Source organism: Uloborus diversus, chromosome 6 (assembly GCF_026930045.1).
Source record: "Uloborus diversus isolate 005 chromosome 6, Udiv.v.3.1, whole genome shotgun sequence".
NCBI classification, from domain to species: domain Eukaryota; kingdom Metazoa; phylum Arthropoda; class Arachnida; order Araneae; family Uloboridae; genus Uloborus; species Uloborus diversus.
In genome coordinates, this window is record NC_072736.1 from 124883103 (window position 1) to 124902904 (window position 19802).

General features: G+C 31.7%; 1 protein-coding gene across 1 annotated transcript in view; it reads right to left on the minus strand.

The window, feature by feature from the left end:
* Positions 1-250: 250 nt before the first annotated feature.
* The window catches only part of LOC129224966 (twinkle mtDNA helicase-like), a 32349-nt gene continuing 12797 nt past the window's right edge, over positions 251-19802 (minus strand). Inside the window, exons 7-13 of the mRNA XM_054859513.1 lie at positions 15670-15838; positions 14281-14415; positions 8938-9011; positions 6349-6463; positions 3749-3940; positions 1278-1391; positions 251-384 (exon numbers count right to left, since the gene is read on the minus strand). Coding sequence (XP_054715488.1) covers positions 268-384; positions 1278-1391; positions 3749-3940; positions 6349-6463; positions 8938-9011; positions 14281-14415; positions 15670-15838 — 916 coding nt within the window. The 3' untranslated portion in view covers positions 251-267. The remainder of the gene's footprint in view (positions 385-1277; positions 1392-3748; positions 3941-6348; positions 6464-8937; positions 9012-14280; positions 14416-15669; positions 15839-19802) is intronic.

Below are 19802 nucleotides of genomic sequence, written 5' to 3' on the forward strand. Positions count from 1 at the left end.
TTGCATATTATAACTGTGAGATTGGCCCTTATATATCTTAAAATATACTCTAAATAATTTTAATAAATATTTAGGTAAAATTAAAATAATGTAATGCAAAAAAAGTTCATAATGTGGCTGGATGGTAGAAAAATTACTCTTTTATTTATAAAACAAATACAAACACTTTCCTTATTACAAATACAAAACACTTAGTACAAAAACAAAATATCACAGGCAAAGTACAGGTTTCGCTAAATGCAATCTATGACTTCTGGAACAGAAAAACTACCGTATATCTTCTTTAGTTTTAGAACTTATTTTTTTTACACTAAATGTCTGATTACTTCTGTTGAAGTCTAGGATAATACATCCTTTGTGGCCGTCAAATCGGTTTTTCGTAACCTGAAAATAGTTAAGAGCAATTAGCAAGTAAAAAAATCCCCTCATTGTAACTGTCTCATTAATGTATAAATTGTAATAGCCCCCCCCCCCCCCCCCCTCAAAAAAAATAAAAAGTTCAAGACAATTTTTCAGGTTATCAGTTCCGAAATTAACGTACTATGTTCCAATATCTCAGTTAAATCATCTTTGGTGCTTAAACAAAGTTATGATTCTTAATTTTTCATAACATTTAAATTTTTTAATACTTTTATTTAGGTTGCTAATCATGAACAATTAGCAACTGATATGAGACAGGCAAAGCACTTTTGAGGATTAATGATGTTTGAAGAATTGATTGCTTCACAGAAAATGCAAAACCCAATATTCTTCATTGGTCTGTCAAATTAAAAAAAAAAAAATCATATATATAACAGCCAATGATCAAGTCACGCGTATGTTTCAATAATGAAACTCGCGCCACAGCATGATAATTTGAATTGATAATATGTTTTGGTAATGTTTAACATGCAGAGAAAAGCTTTATTATGCAAAGCTGAACTCGATCCGGTAACTTAACTGTTTTACTGGTAAGGCTGAAGACTGTCATTTCATGGGAATGAATAAACAAAAAAGCGGTCAACTATGAATGCTATCTACTGGAGCATGGATGCCTTAATCCACTGGAGTTTGGTAATATTTTTATAATCGAAATTTTAACCCTAACAAGCAATTGCTTCGTTAAAATGTAGAAGAAGAGAATCAATTTTCACCTGTCATACCTTGATGGGTGATTTTCTAGTTAATAATAATATCCCTTTCCATAAAGATAAAATGGCAGATGAACATTTTAAGCTGATTTTACAATAACAAATAATCACAAAGATAGATATCAAGACTTAAAAATACTGCAATACCTGTAGATACTGTCTAGTTTTGGTTGTCTGTAAAATAAGTATGTTGTCAGCTTCTTGAGATGCCTTAGCAGTGCCAGCTATTGAGTTTGTATTCAACTCTGAATATTCTGGTTCCTAAATTGAATATCATGGACTAAATTATAATTAATTTTCTTTCAAAATAAACAAGAAAAATTGCTACTGTACATCCAGTAAACACAGTAGAATCCTCTTATATCATGCCCATTATCCCCATGTATCCCACTGATGCCATCATACCTCCTGTTATATTCAGAGATTAATAGTTCTTTTTTTTTTTCTCTCAAAACGCTTCAAAGAGCACCCCTCTCCCTGGCTTCCCCACAGGTACAGGTGCTACAGAAGTTCTGAGCATAGCGAAATGGCTGTTTTTGCTGTTAAAAAAGTCACATAAAAATTCGTAGTCTCCTGTAACATTTTGCTTTGGGCTTAAAGTGAGTTTAGCCTAGAACTTTGACCAAAATAGTTAAGTACTTTTATATCACAGGGGTCTGTCCAGGATTTTTCACAGGGTCCGTTTTTTGTGAAAAATTAAATAATTTTGTGAAAAAATGAATAAGATTTGTAAAAAATAATTAATTTCGCAAAAAAAAAAAATTTTTTTTGTTAAAACAAAATTTTATAATTTAGAGATGGCACAAACTGCATCAATTAAACTTAAAGTTGAGTGTTTTCCTCTTCTATGTCGAGAATATCATTCTGGAGTGTTTTTCTGATATTTGGCGGGGGGGGGGGGGGGGGGGGGGGGCATCGCTCTCTCAAGTATCAATATTTATCTACCATTCTACATTTTGTTAAATTATACTACAAATGTTTCTGTCCAGTATTTAAAATAATTGTAACAAAAAACAAAAAAAAAAAAAAAAAATTCAGAATAAGGTTCAGCATTTAACTTTGTGACCCAAGACGCTCTTAAAAAGCACAGAATTTCGTTTAAAACGTATAAATTCCGTGATTTTAACAAAAATAAAAAGTTATTTTAATTGTTTACCTCTTAACAAAACGTAATAAACATCAAAAATTCGAAAAATCGGATTCCGATAGCGGATGCAAAGAGTTCGCAATTCTCAAAGTGAAGGCATCAAAAGTATAAAAACGACTTGTAAAAGAAATATTTTTGATAAAATTATTTTAAAATTGCATTTTAGAGTCCTATGATAAACATTTCATTAACATCTGTGGACACAGTTGAAGCAAAAAAAAAAAAAAAAAAAAAAAAAAAAAAAAAAAAAAAAAAAAAAAATAAATAAAATAAATAAATAAATAAATGAAATAAAATAAACCATCTATTTAGCATTTTAATTTTTGACTCATAACAGAAAATGGAATTTTGCTTTAAAAACTTGAAATGAGAGTTCTAACAGAAATAAAGAGACTTTTCATTTATTTGCATCCTAATAAAGCGAAGTTAGCTCGAAAAAAGAACAAAATATGACTCTCATATCAGATTTAAAGGATTGCATTTTTCAAAATGTAGATATCTAAAGAAAAAAAAACGGTAATTAAAAGAGTTTATTTAAAGTTAATCATCCTTGTTAGCATCGAAAAATCAAAACCCATATAATTTTCTCCCAAAATAACAATTAAACATCGCACCGCACTGTAAAAACGCAAAAATTGACAAGCTAGTAAAATGAGAATATTTTCTAATCAAGTCATTATAAAGGTTCAACGCCAGATGCTAAGTGGTGATAATTTTGAAGTTGGTAACCCTATCTGAAGCGATCATATTTTTTCCTCACCCTTACTATCCTTTTGCAGTTCTAAGTTCATTTCGCAGATATATATTATTGTTTATTAAATCATGAGCGGGGGGGGGGGGGGGGGAGTGCTTACCAATGCCTTTTCAGAAAAATTTACAACAACACCGCTGCTAATTAGCTGTGATAAAACAAACAAACAACCATTATATTTATTTGGCAGTAGCAATTATTTATCGCTTGCAGGAGCATCGCAAGAGTGCCGATTTTTTTCTTTCAAAATTAGCCGATTTTGTATAAGCTGATCCCTCTAATTTGACTTCAAAAAAGGTTCCAAAAATTATCGGTTTATACACAGAAATATGCATTGTTTTGCTTTCAGATTTGCTCTTTCAATTAACAATTTGTGAAAGATTCGATCTTGTTTATCAGAATTTTGTGAAGGGTCTGTTTTGTTTGATCGGGATTTTGTGAAAGGTCCGTTTTGTTTGATCGGGATTTTGTGAAAGGTCCGTTTTGTTTGATCGGGATTTTGTGAAAGGTCCGTTTTGGTTGATCGGATTTTTGTGAAGGGTCCGTTAACGGACCCAAATATCCTTTGGCCAGACCCCTGTATCATTACAACCATCACATTACTAATACATTAACCAGTATAACAATAAGCAGCAATAATAATAATAATAACATTGCAATGATCAAGAAAGGCAGCTGCTAAGTGAAACAGGAAATTTAAACAAGATTTCTTTTACTTACTTTGCGAGGATGTATCACTAAAGTAACATGGCAATTCCATTTTGTTGCAAATTCTCTAAAGGCTGAAAATATCTGGTCTTGTCTCCTAAACTGATCAATTGAAGATCCATACTCTTCCATATTCATCATGAATTGAAGATTATCAATGACAACATGTTGAATGTTATATATAAGAACAGCATTAGCCATAGTCTGAGAAAATAACAATAAATAATACCTTAGTAGTCTTGTTAATATTAGTGGTGATAAATTAAAAAGAAAAGAAACTATCAAAAATAAAACTTCGTAAAAATCATACCAAAATCTGTACAAAAAAAAAAAGTTTTTACACATAACCAAAAAACAGAAAAGGTAGGCATTTGCAAGAGCATAAGAAAAGTTTACATTTCATTTTTTCAATGGCTAGTAGAAGATTAATAATAAGTGTTGTACAATTTGTCATTATGTTATCACTAGCAGTACCCACACGGCGATGCCCATGCTAAGAATTTAAAGGAAGTGCTTTGAGTAGAAAAAATCGACGCCCCCTCCTCCCTCTTCTGATGTTGAAATGATCATTTTTCCCCAAGCAAAATGAGTGCACGCCTCTTCAAAAACCCGTTTAAGTCTTTTTGGATTTTAAAACTATTCGCCAAAACAAATAAAAAGATTAACAGTAGCTTTAAAACTCAAAATATTCCTTCAACTGTATGGTTAATCGCTTTACTCACCAAGCAGCCATGCTACCGTTATTCTGCCCTTTAGCAAATGCAGTGTTTTTTTTCTGCAATTTAAAATGTATTGCCCAATAAACAATACTATGATAAAAACGTAAAAAAACCCAATCACAATTTAATAATATGACAAATCAAATTAGTTACTTAGATAAGTAACTATCTTCAACAATAAGAACAAAAACAAATGTTGAAGAAATAAGGAAAACAAAACCCATTAGAAAAATCCTACAAAATCTAATTGTGTACTTGAATATCGAAATAAAAAGCATTCAAAAGTCAGTTCTCTGATTACAACAGTCCCACAATAGGGTAGTCAGCGCTCTCTTGATAAGTTAACTTACCCCGCCATCTATTAGGAATTCATGGAACTAAACATTTAATCAAACATTTAATTTGAATGATTCCTGCGGGCCAAAACACAGTCACATAAAATTTCAAAACATTTAATTTTTTTCTAAATAACATGAGAAAATATGGAAAGGAGCGAAAACTAAAAACCAATGATGGTTGTTATCAGTGCTATGCTTCTTTTATTATAATGTATCTGTTTTTCAGAAACCAATTTATGAATATTTGGATCCAAATTAGTAACATTGTCATTATTCATGCTTTTCAATTAATAAAAAAAAAAAAAAAAAAGCGCCAGACAGATCAGCTTCGCGGGTCGTAGGTTGAGCACCATTGGCCGGAACTGTCAAACAGTATTTCTCTATTGTAGGGAAAAATAAAAGACAAAATGATAATTTTTTTTTGTCTGAAGTTGTGGACAGCAAACTGGTAATTATCATCACATTTTGTCTTTAATTTTTTTTTGAAAAAAAGAAAAAAAAAATTACTATTTATTACTATATATATATGATATTTATAGTTTAAGTGTTTCATATTCAGGAGCTAAAATTTAGATGAAAAAGCGAGACATTCGGCAAAGTTACTCAAATGAAGTCGTTGAAAATAGTCTGGAAAAGAGACTCACACAGAAGAAACCCATAGATAGGGCTAGTGATACCCAGGGCCTAAATATTTGCATAGCATTTGTTATATGAAAAATACAAGCATTTTAAAAATAATAGTTAAAAGTAATGACCTGTTAATGGGAAAAAAAACTTTCTTAAAGGATAATTTTAATTCATTTTGCTGCCAGTAGCGAATTTTCCATGACACAATTAAGAGAGATCCCGAAGGAGATTCATAAATGCACATGATAAATGATTTACATAGTTCTGTGATAGACAAAGAGGCCCCCCAAAATGCATTGCAACGAACCTCAAACCTGTAAATCAACTACTCCATTCTGCCACACAGCCTTCAGGGGCCTCCTAACTATTATGGGCATAGAGCCTCATTTTTAGTTCGTTAGGCCCTGGTAATGTCCCTTCCACTGTAGCGCTAATTTTGCTTTATTTGAGCCAAAGCATTTATTAACTTTTAGTGCAGTTTTAAAGGCTTAAAAGTAGAAGTAAAAGTTTTAAAATGTGAGAATGCAAAAAGCAATACACTAAAAGAATATTGTGACTTTTCCTGACATAAAGGGTATGCTTGGACGCAGGGGCATGCACAGGGGGGGGGGAGAAGGGACACATGTTGGCCCGAGCCTGAAGGGGGCACAATATTTTTAAAACTAGGGGGTGAAATATTGAGGTAAACAATATGGAGTCGGGGGAAGGGGCCGGAAAAGTCACTTGTGACGGGCCCCAAAATTTCTGTGCACGCCCCTGCTTAAATGTCCTCTGTCCACTTAAAAGGTTGCATTTTGCCCTTTGATATTGTAATTAGTAAGAGATTAAATAAATAGTACATTATTCAACAAGATTAAAATTAATTAATGACTTTCTCCAGGTTAAAATACAAAAACTCATTATGTAAAAAGGTGTTAAAAGCACAAACCTTTAATATTTTTTTCAAAGAACGAGAACCACCAAACTTCAGAAAGAACATTCGTAGCTTGCAAAATTCCTTTGACCAAAAATCATGTGCTTTTAAGAGATCATCTAATCCACACCTGCAACATGTTTGGTACATATGCAAAATGAAATTAAAAACATAATCAATACTGTATAAATTTAAAACAAGTAAATAATTGCTAAAAACTAATTAATTATATGACATAATGTTGCTGAAAAGTAATTTAACTTTATTGCTTATTTAAAAGAATAATAAATTATATTTATACATGTAAACATTTAGTATTTTTTACAAATTTATACTTTTGTAGTATTGATGTTATCATTTGAAACTCTTCATATTATCAAAGTTGTGTGATACTAAAAGTTTTCTGCAGCAGTATTGACACATACCATCAGATAAAGCAGCATTTGTAAAGCACAATAAATAGCAGAGATTTAACCTATCTATAGTTGGATCAAAAATAACTTGAAAGTGTTGTAATACTGTGATTAAAATCTGCATAGCCTTCATAATGTGGCAGGTTAGGTTTGCCCAAACTATAATGCTGCAAAATTTTTCAGGAAATGAAAATTAGCACCTTAATGAAACACCAAGCCTTAAATGAAATGAGGTCTTTTATAAATGATGCCACACTCCGAGGAGAGAGAGGTGTTTCATGAATTTGTGTTAAGTGGTGAGAGGGAGTAACATCTTTTTCATGAAAATATGCTTTTAAAAAATAGTGTGACAAGTGGACAGGAGGGGGTAAGGTGAAGAGTGAAAAGAGGGGGAGGTCAATTATTTTGAAAAAAAAAATATTATTTATAGACAGCCCTAATGGTGAAATAAAACAAAAGGGGGGGGGGGGGAGAACAATCATAAAAAAACCATTGACATTGACAGGAACAAAACAATTGCCAATGATTTCTGAAAATTACTAAACACTGCTGAAATAACTTTCTGCAAGAAAATTTGTTCAATATAACTACCAAGTGAATTTTATTTAGGATTTGTAGAACCATAAGTACTATTTGTTGGTCATAGATTGAAAAAAAAAAAAAAAAATATCAATAAAAATAAACTAATTGAGACCTACTGAATGTGCCCAGTCTCTCCCTGTACTTAGTTTCTATGATGCCTCCCCCCCCCATAAAAATAAAGTGAATTTGCCACCCCAGTTACAGTACCAGGGCCTGGTCCACAGTTTACTTCTTTCTAGATCCAGCACTGATCACACAGATTGGCTATTTTTAGCTGCTTTCATAGCTTTCTATCTGGCAATTTGGATGTGAACAGGAATGCACTGAATAAAATTTCCTTATTAAAAAAAATCTTTTTTTTTTGGATTAGCTTCTTTAAATCTGGATAGGGGCTTAACATCAGGATGAAATGTCTTAACTGATAACCGTCAATAGACCGTTTGCAATTGACTTGCCGTTTTCAAGCTATCTGGGTTGAGTTGTCAAACAACTATCTTACTGCTCAGTTTCTCTTCTTTACACTCCTATAAAAAATATCAAAGAATAAACACCATTCTTGAGTGACAAAACTGATTCAGGGGCGTGCACAGAAATTTTGAGGCCCATTGCAAATGACTTTTACGAGCCCCCTCCATATTGTTTATCTCTATATTTCATGCCTAGTTTTAAAAATATTGGGCCCATCTTCCGGCCCGAGCCAACAGGTGTCCCCCCCCCCCCGGGTACAGCTGTCTTCGAGTATTTATGGAACATTGTACAAAGAAAGGCAAATCTGACGAGTTCAGAACCTCCTCTTAATTTTGAAGCCTGCTAATTAGTATAACCTTAATTTCAAATTAAACTGGCGGCATTGTGAAATAGTAAATCTAGAATACTGGTCAAACTTGAGAAATCAGACATCAGTTACAACATATTATTTATTAAAGAATGTAAATTAAATCATCGGGGGAGGGGTGTTCTGTATTCAATTCCCCTCAAATTGAACACTAAATAGGCTTAGTTTGTTAGATGTTTATTGTTGATTATGCCCCACAAATTACCATCCAATTGAAAAGGCTCAAAGCTTTCAGTGATTAATGTTTTCTGTGTATTTGTATGCACATATTTTACTGTTAAATATTTTATTCCTATCCATCTTCTCAGCTTAAGAAGTTTGGAAACATCTGTCCAAATATAAAGTCAATCTTAATGGGAGACAAACTGATCATTCATGATTTGCATTAAATGAAGTTCATTATGTCAATTGTTGATTATGCCCCACAAATTACCATCCAATTGAAAAGGCTCAAAGCTTTCAGTGATTAATGTTTTCTGTGTATTTGTATGCACATATTTTACTGTTATATTTTATTCCTATCCATCTTCTCAGCTTAAGAAGTTTGGAAACATCTGTCCAAATATAAAGTCAATCTTAATGGGAGACAAACTGATCATTCATGATTTGCATTAAATGAAGTTCAAATATTTAAAAAACCATTATTAAGAAAAATTCTGAACACTTAAGAAACATTGTAATTGAAATGTAATGATTGTTATTTTCAAAACTAAAACTTGGATTTAAAAAAAAAATCTTAATTACTTTAAAAAAATAAATAAATAAAACTCTTACTGAGAAAGTTGAAACAGCATAGTTTTCATAAGTCTTGTGTTTGTTATTTCAAAACTGGCCCATAAAGTTGGAAGCTAAAAAGTAAACATTATTATTATTTTGCTTGAAAGAGTAGAATGCATATTCAAATTTAATATTAAACATTTATTAAAAACCCTAACAAATTTTAGTAATAGAGATGAGCAATATCTTTCTTTTAAATCACCCATTTATCAGAGGATCGTTAATTTTTTTACCCGTTGAACCCCTATCAATTGAATGACGTCATTCATTTGAAAAAGTTGCAAATGATATCTCTGTGAGAGTTACCCTGAAAATTTAAAATGTTTTCTTCTATGATAAATATTCTTTTAAATAAAAAGGGCTAACAGCAAGTAAATATGCCGGTAGAAATGTAATCAAAAATATTTTATTTAGGTTTAGATGCATAAAGCAATTATAGTTCATTTTGTAACATCAAAGAGGAAGGATCTTCCTCCAGCCAGATTCTTTTTGCGTTTGTTGTGTACCTGTGAGAATGCTTTTGCTTATTCTATTTGCATTCCTATTGGTTCTTTTATTGGTTTATAATTTTTTCATTGGTGTTTTGTTAATCCGTTATTTTTACTTGCTTGCTTTTCTGACTCTTTGCTTTTGTTGAATATCTTTTCATCCATAAGCTCACTTATTTTGCATTGAAATAGGTGTTCCTTGCAATCCTGAAATGCGTGTCTGTAGTAATCTGCAATTTATATGTTGTTAATTATTATTTTTACTTTTCAAGCACAAAGGTATTCAACTTTATACTCAAACGGTTGATTATCATTCTTCCAAATATTATAACTACTAGCTTATTACCCGGCGTTGCCCGGGTGCTTTTCAATGCAACATATCTTTTGGATAATCAAATGAATGAATTCTATCTAAATGAACGTAAAAAATTACATTCACACCGCTTTCTAGGCTCAAAGCTTCAAAATACTTTAAATAACACAGAAAATTAAGCATTTGCCGAAAAAGTAACATCAACTTAAAGCAAAAAAGTATGAGGAATATTGTTTGGACTCTGTAGTGTCCACTGGTACGTTGTCTGAGGTTAAATCAGACGGGCGGTACATAAATTGTCTTAATGGCAAAGACAAATGATTGTCTTTTGCACATCTTGTGGAAAAACCTTTTACGTAATGCTTCGAAAGAAAAGCATTGTGCTGCCTTTGTAGGTTTTGTTTCCCCCAATACATCAAAAAATACAACAGTACTTTTCACATACATTTTATTCGGAAATAAATCATTGAATGTTTCCTTAGAAGGAGTCGTGAGTTTGCCAAAAAAAAAGTCGATCCCTATTATCAGGCATAAATATGTACAAAATAGTCTTCTTGGACACAGTTACAATATTTTCAGATTAATTTAAAATCATCCTCAATGTCCAAAAGCTAAACAGATAGTCCACCGTACAGAAAATAAAGAATTCAGTCTGCGTTGTTAAAAGACGATAACACTCCATTTTACAGATTTTTTGGCGGTGTTTTTCGAATGAAGCGACCAAGTGATAGGTTATTTTGTATGTTTTCAGGCAAGCACATTTCGCAGAAAAAGTTTGCTTACTATAAAAAACTTTACAAAATGTGTCTGCTCGCTCTTTCCATGGTGATTTAGTGCCATGCCATAGAGTAGAATTGGATAAGTGTAACTTGCCTAAAAAGACGCACGTCAGCTACATTTTAATTTCATATATTGACGTCAAATTTCTATTTTCGTAGGTAAAAATGATAGTTAGACAGCAATTTTAATGTCTTGTAACAATTTGAAATTTGTCAAGATTTAAGTTCGTGTTCAAATTTTTAAAACCTAATACTTGCCGTAAATGTTATACATGATATCTCACACTGATGCAGGTAGAGAGAGCACATGTTTAAGTTTTGTTGCTTTAGACAGAGTATTCCTTAGAGAACACCAAAACTTTATTTTATTGAGAGACAGTGGTCGTGAGAGATGGGAATGGGTCCATTGACTACATCACAGTTATTATTTTAAGTTATTTAAAACAATAAAAATAGAAGTAAGTGGACGTGAACTTATTGAACGAACTATTTAAAAACCGTTAATTAAACTGCGTTATAGAGAAAGAAGTAGGCGTACGCATTTTGGTCAATATCCGTGTTAGATTTCTTTAAAAATATTATTTGCAGTCCATGAAATCAAAAAGAAACGTCTTGTTTGAACTTACAACTGCCTAACAGACAAATCTTTTGTTTATGTTTTACAGAATCTTGTTGCATATTTTGCTCCCCTTATCCACAGCTTAAATGTAAACGATTCGTATTTTTCGTTTTGAAACGTGGTCTAAAAATTTAAAACTTAAATGGTTCAAATTTTTTTGATCAAAACTCAAAACTTTCTACTAAATATTGTTCTTAGTCTGCCTTCTAGCAGCAAGAAGAATTACATTTGTGAGTGAAACCAACCGAGCAAGTAACATAAAGCTATCTATATCAAAAATAGTTACATCTTAAATGCATCTACAGCACTTAATCGACTGCTCTTATGACTTGTTGTTCGTGCTAGAAAACAAAAGTCTCACTCAAGATCACGATCTCTTGAAGTTTAAAAAAGGTCCGTTGTGGTTACACGTGAGATACAAAGTGTTTCACCTTATCCCTATACTGTTAAAGAGAATTTCAGCTATTACAGTGATAATTTTCTATTCATATCTCACAGCACTTTTTTAAAAACGGTTGAAATGCTTAGTGGTAGCTACAAACTTCCAATATTTTTCGATTTTTTACAATAGCAGTTATCGAACTGAGCTTTGTAATTGCGGATGTAGCTTTGTCCAGTTAATTTCACGATGAATAAAAAAACTTCATATTGTGGAGCAATATTTCCTCATGCCTTTTTCAATAGTAATCTCTGTCGAAAGTTGCATCATACCAGCTGAAAGATTTAAAATTGTTGCTAGTTGGCGAAGATGCTTCATCAGGTGTATTATTACTCGAGCGTTAAGATAATATAAAATTTCAAATAAAGATATTTGTTTATATAAAAAACGTAGCAATTTTTTGCAGTTTAATACAGTTTAAATTTAAAATAATATTTATTTGGATTTTTTTTAAACTTGAAACTCCAACCCTCCCAAACTGTATGAATTCTGCCGAATTATATTTCCGTGTGGTTTTGCGGATAAAAAAGGTGCACAACCTTTAGTTTCAGCACACATTGGCAATCCTAGTATGGTAGTTTATGTGCATGTAAGAAACATCATGACCATCTCCCCTCCCCCTTGAAAAACAAATTCCAGATACACTACTACGCACAAATATGATTATTTTGCAATTTATTTGAGAAATTAGTATTTTTTACCCCTGTTCTTTGTTAGCCTTCAGCGATTAAACTTAGTTGAACCGAATTATGTAAAGATCCGACGTAAATCATGGAATAGCATAAAGAACATATGCATATGGTTTTAAGGACCATCCAACATTAAACTGTTGAAGCTTGTACATAGATAATGAATGAATTATTGATACCGAACTAATTTTGGTATTTTCTGGGCTGTTCATGTGGAAAATACTGATCCATAATTTCGCTCTACCACTACTGCTATGGAAATACCAAAGCAAGTAGAACCGTCAGAAACCGCAATGCATTCCTGCTTTGCAGGATGCTATTCAAAAAACAATTAATAGCAGCATTTCTTTTCCGTTCGATTTTCTTGCTAAACATGCTTTACGCTTGTCGCTGATCGACTTTACGGCCACTGTTAAGTGTACTTTTTGTGTTGATTGCATTTAAAATATCTCCTGGTGGTTATATGTTACTGAACATTTTCATTTGCTTTGAACCAAGGTTCACGAACTGAATGATTACAGTTAATCTTTGAAGAGATTTAGGGCATTTTTTACAGGCTTTTCATTCAGACCAAACTCATAAAAATATGAAAATTCTTTACGTCGAAAACAGCCTTTTTATGATTAAAAATATAAACTTTAACCTCTTTGGATCTTTTTTAAATTCCAAAAACCAGCCTATATGAAGTTCTGAGCAATAATTTACCTCTGTGCCAAATTTGGAAGAAATCCGACTAAAACTGTGGATTTGTATAAGGAACACACACACACAAACATCCATCTATTTTTATATATATAGATACATGTAAGGAAAGCCTTGACAACATCCCTCCTCTTTGAAAGATAAATTGCGAATGCGCTATTGTGCATTACTATGATTATTTTGCAATTTATTTGCTTTATTAGTACCCCTGTTCTTTGACCGCCTGGAGCGACTTCTATTAAACCGAATTAAGTTATCGGTTATAGTTGTACCGAATTACTTAAAGATTCGATGTAAATCAAGGAATAGTATAAAGAAAATTTATATATTGCAAATTGGTTTCATAAGGATCATAGAACATTAAATTACATTTATGTTGCAAGGATGAAATAGATGTGGTTTTAATAAAAGTAGTCTAATGCTGAAACATTCGAAGATTGTACGCCAATATTGAATGCAATATTACTACCTTAATCATGTTCGTATTTTCTCTGCTATTAACGGGAAAAACACTATTCAAAAAATACACGCAACCCTTACTGTTGTGGATTTTATAGTTAAACAATATTTAAGAATTATAATTTAACGGTAGTATTCAAATCAAGTAGCATCAATGGACTCCTGGGGCTTCGTAGGTCGCAGTTTAAGAAACGATGTTACAGCATCATTTCTTATATCTACGGCTTTCTCGTCAAACATGCTTTAACGCTCTCTCTAAATAGCATTGACGGCAATCGTTCAGGATACATTTTGTGTTGATTGCATTTAAAATAGCTCCTCTTGGTTAGATGTTGATAACCATTTTCATTTGCTTTGAACCAAGACTCACAAATTTAACGATTAAAGTTAATCTTTGAAAAAACTTCATCCAGGGGAGTTTTTTACTGGTTTTTCATTTAGACTAAATTTATAACCATACAAAAATTCGTTCGTGCAGAAAAGAGTAATTTTATGACTCAAGGTATGAATTTAGACCTCTTTGGGTCGTTTTAAAATTCCAAAAACCCGCCTATATGAATTCCTGAGCAGCAATTTACCTTTGTGCCAAATTTGAAAGAAATCCAATGAAAACTGTGGATTTGTATAAGGAACATACACACATACCCACAAACATACATCCATTTTTATATATATAGATTTACTCTCTAATTGTATTCTATAAATATATACTCTCATATTTATTCAAGTCATTCACTGACATATAAAATGCTTAATTTGATGTAATTACTGTGATAATTTTGAGAACATTCACTGAATGAATTGATGTTTTTACATTTCAAGATGCAACGTACTAATAGTAATGGTACTTACCCCTTGCATGCATAAATCTAATGAATATTCACTCATAAAAGTTGTTTTACCAGTCCCTGTTTGACCCGAAAAAATAGTCAGCTCTCCTTTGCGATGACCTTTCAACAATTCATTTAGGGCAGAAAATCTCTTCCACTACAAATGGATAACATCAGTTAAAAACAATACCTTCTATTAATATCTATATTGGTAGAAACTATTCATAGATGAAGATCATGAATAAACACTCCGTGACAAATAGATATTTTTCAGTTTATTTGAAAATTTTGTGGCTGCTTGATTGGTCCTAAAATACTGGTAATTTTTCCTATGTTAATTTATATATTTGTTGAGCTTAAAATCAGTCAGTCAACAATTTCAGATTGGCTATGAAAATGAAAAATTACTTTATACTCCTACAGCCGAGGCACATTATACCAAATCAGAAACTATAACATGAGCTTACTATAACATAATTTAATGTCTCCTCCAGATCAAAAAAATGTCAGGGTATTTCCTGATCACTTCAATTCAGCTAAGAGAGTAATTAAAAAAAATCTTTTTTCAGTAGAAGCAGTGATTTTCTTTTGCACACTGAATGCATACATAACCCAAGTATTTTTCAACAGAAAACTACTTTTTAAATAATAAAAGCTTTTCAATGTCTAGTTGAATAAGTTATGGTCAGGTAAATTCAGGTTCATATTCAAACGATTAAGAGAACATAGATGAAGAATATAGAGTAAATACAAATATTTAAATCAGAAATTGAATGATTTTTCAAAATTTCATTAATTTTTTTATAACTAATTCACAACTATGAAGTGTGATTATTATTATCATTTTTATGCCATTCTAGTTGAAGTAAGATAAACAAGGGATTTACATTTAAATGTCAGGGTTGCATGAATATTTTTTATCTTTCAAGAAAGGAGATTTTCTATTTTCTAATCAATCGCTGTTTCAACTTAAAGGGCACAATGGGTGAATTGAGAAGACCAAAAAAGAAGGCAGGGCATCATGCCCTCCTGAAAATGCCTAGGAAAACACTATAACGAAAGAGTTTTAGAGATCCATGAAAGAATAATCGACAATATTTAACATTAGGGTTTGGGTTCTGTTGGAAGCTCACCAAATATCAAACTGATACTGGATTTGGACTCTCATTTTTCGGCACTAAATAAAAACCAAAAGCTTGACAATCATGACATTACTGCTGTTTGAATTATTTTTTTTAACATTTTCTCTCCATTCTTCACATATTTCCTCTCTTTGTTATGGAAAATCAGCAAACATCACTCAAGGCAAAATGAAAACTATAAGCAATCTTTGATTGTTCAATAAATAAATAATATAATACACTGCATATGCGAAAAACACTTTAAAATACTTGAGAATGAAAAAACTCACTTTTAAACCAGCATTTTTCTCATGACCTTTCAATTCTTCTTTTACAATATTAGTGTAGGAATCATAAGTTTCCAGTCCTTCATCATAAAGAGGGCAAGCTTCCGCAAGAATTTGTCTTAACTCCAACCCATTTTGAAGGCACTTTAATGCACAATGACTGTCGGTTGTCCTGTATGTATACAATTATTTTTCTATTTAAAAAGAAATTCTAAAAGATTTTTCTGTGCATGCACATTAGGGTTGTCACAAAAAAATGATTTTCGAATTTCTTCCGTGGCACCCCCCTAAAATGTGCCGATGGCCTAGAAAACATGATTTGCAAAGTTTCAGCTTAATCCGTACGAATATAATATTATCCGAAGATAATATTAAAACGTGCCACAAAGGGGCTAAAGTTACGAAAAACAGCAATTTTTAGCAAAAAATTGTAGTTTTTCCTCTTTATAACCAAAACTTTTTATCTCAGAAACTTTGTTCTGGTCTCATTTTATAGGAAATTTTATTCTTGTGATGGGATGTTTAATGTATTTTTTTAAATAGAAGTTACAGAATGATTCTTGGCATTATTCAAGTCAGGTCATGGAAGATATCATCAATAAGGAATTTTCAGGCAAAGACCTAAAAGCGTTACAATATTCAATTACATTTACTTGCTCTTTGTTAATTTTAATTTATCCATTAAAAAGGCTTTATTTGGAGGTATTTTAAAAATTAAATGCAACAAAATGCTGATTTAAAATAAAGGAACTAAGCTGTTTAGAAGAGAAAGCAAAGAGTTTCAACTACAAAAAAGAATAAAAAAATCTAATGCATTTTATTACTTACACTGTCAAATGACATACACTGAAAAAGACATACATCATTATGTTATTACTTTTCATTGACAAATTAAAGTAGTAATGGCTTCAATATGGTAGATTTTGATGAATGTGGAAAAATGTGCCTGCATTCAGACATAACTTGTAATAGATATAAGTTAGTTAGAAATTAGTTTTACACCTCTTTCAGCTGTGACATTGACAACCCTTAAACTGTTTACTATATTTTTAGCTTTATTATAATATTGGTTTCTACACTATCCATCAAGATCAGTATTTAAAAACTTTATATCGATTTCGAATCTCTTGTTAAAAAAAATGAATCTCTTAAATAGTTGGAGGAGAAATGAAAAAATCTACTTTTTTGTCCAATAAACTAAGCTTCTTTCAGATTGAGCTGTACTTATGTATCCATATCATCACAATCATCTTCATTATCTCCTACTTCAGATTTTAATTTTGTAGCCTCCCTTGTTTTGATTTTTTTTTTTTTTTTTTTTTTTAAGTATCATCAAAAAAGGGAAGTGCAACCTTCTCTGAGTTCAGGACCACAGATGGCTAATTATTTTATGTAGTTCTGTGCCTACATCATCTTCATAAATACTCTAGTATTGAACCAAGGATTTTACTAATTGTAGATCTTGGTTGGGAGCCAAAGCTAAATCACATACATAAACCATACTTTTCCGTAAATATAGATGATAAACAACCAAATATCTTCAATACATTTTATCTTTAAATCGATTAAGAAAAGTTCATCCCTGAGAATATATATTTTTAAAGAGTTTATGAGGCAGGGAGAAGCAAAGGGATGTAATTGACAGAATTAAAATTTTGGAGATAATCATTACAAATAATAGGGGAACCTCTACTCTGCTTAGGGGCAAGAGATGGTACTTTTAGCTCTGGTAGGGGCTGCTATATAGCATAATTTAGAAAAAAAGTTCAATGAAAGCCTAGGATCTGAATTCTAAACACGTTTTATAAAGAACTTTAAAAAGTCCACTTACATCCTTTTGTTTCTCACTACCTCATATGGCCTTTGTCATCCATCTGGTACGATGAATAGCGCCGGGTACTCGAAAAGTAACCTTGTTTGGAAAAAGACTCCTTAAACAAGTTAGGCAAAGTTGAATGAATTGCTTGTAGTCATCCTTAGGCTGCGGCTGATTTTATTTCTCAAAAAGAAAGCTTAAAATTTCACCAGGATTGCTTATTTTGTTTTTAATCTTCTATACTTGCTTTGGATTGCTACTTATCTATACCATTCATCCTGAAATTTTTGAAAAATATCTGGTAGAGGACTAGTGGACGTACCTATTTTGCAAATCAAATCTTCTTTTAAACCAACTTCTAATATATGGTAGAGATTTTCTAAATACAAAAACTTTTTCTGTAACAACTGTACTCACAAAATGCAGTTTTGCACTGCAGAATCCCTAACAAGTCCCCGTCTAAGAACACAGACCACTTTCTGGGAATTGTAAATTTTCCTTTCTCTAGGGGGTCGAAAGCCCTTACAAGACTGGGATTTTTAAGCTATTGTTTAGCTCTGACCACCGAGGAATAAAGAAACATTCCGTATTTATGGCTTCTACAGCTAATTTCAAAAGTTTTGCACGCAGTTGTTTGTTTTAACTTTGAGTTTTAGGGACAAAACTATTGTACAGTGAAATCCTGTTACAACGAACTTCGAATTACCAGAAATTTTAGTTGTAACGAGGTTTTAGTAGTAATGAAATTCGAGCAACGTAATGGAAATCAAATCAGGGCTGAAAATTTCTTTCATTAAATCTGATATTTAATTGTATCGGTATTCGTTGTAACGGGGTTTCACTGCATACATTTCTGATAATATTGCTGTTTTTGCTCTGATTACTTAGCATTGTAAGGGGTTACAACCATCAATTAAAAGAACTAATACAATTTATTTTTTAATGATTCATTCGTTTTGCTCGATTTTCAGGATATAGGCTACGACCTGACTTGGAAAATCCTGAATAATGTTCAATCAATTTTTACAAGAATTTAATCGAAATTAGACTTAAAGAGAATAAAATTCCCTATAAAATGAAACCAGAACGAAGTTTCTAGAATAAATAGTTTTGGTTTTACAGATGAAAAACTATGATTTTTTGCTAAAAATTGCTATTTTTTGTAACTTTAGCCTATTTGCGGCACGTGTTAATATCATCGAAATGACTTGCAACTTTGTAAATCACATTTTCCAGTCAATTGGCACATTTTAGGGGGGTGCCGCAAAAGATTAGTTGAAAAAAGTTTTTCCCCATGTACCTTGTGACCACTCTAATGCATATACACACACACATATATATATATGCATACAGTGAACTCTCAGTTATCCGCAGAATTGAGTGCCACAAGTGCCGCTGGTAATAAAAATCATGGATAAACCGCAAAAAGGCTAAAATTAGGGACTAAGAGACAAATTGTTTGTTCCTCAAAAACTTGGCTGTATTGATGCATAGTACTTTCTACAAACAGTGAAAATATATACAGTAAAGTAAAAATGCTTTGTATTTTTACCCAACAGAACTTAACATCAATAAAGAACAAGTGTATGTATGATGAAGAAAGAGTAATAAATAAATAAATAACCAAAAAAATTAATAAAACAAAAACAACTGAGTTTAAATTTACAATTTTTCAAAAAAAAAAAAAAAAAACAGCCATTGATGTTTTTTTTTCTGTTATGAAAATACATGTTCCTGATTGTTAAATGACTCGCGCGTAATTGAGAGTTTACTCTATATATAAAACTACTTCTCAAAATGAAGGCAGAAAGCAAAAATTTAATATGCTCGGGAAATAGCCAAACATGGGTATAAAATACAAAATACACAATTGAAATGAAATTAAAGAAAATAAGACGCCATTAATCTGTATCTCCCTCTCTCTTTATACATATATACAGTGAAACCTTTCTATAATGATTCTGTTAGGACTAAAAATGTTTTTAAAAGGCAGAGTATAGACAGTTTTAACGCTTATGCAAATAATTCCTTCTCTACATAACATGCACATCAAATATATTGAGCTTTATCTCTATATATTAAAAAAAAATGCAAAAGGATGTTTGTGGTGTGCTTGCGTCAAGGAGGCTCCACAGCACCTAGAGCCTTGAAACTGGGTACAAAATTACTTCAAGCTCCATCAGTTTGAATCTTGCAGTGTTTTTTAAAAAAAATTGAATTAGCTTTTTTTTTTTTTGTTATTAAGGGATGAAAGATTTCTTACACCTCTTTAACATTTTATGTCCCTTGAAAGACCTTTTTTTCTTTATCATATTGAGAT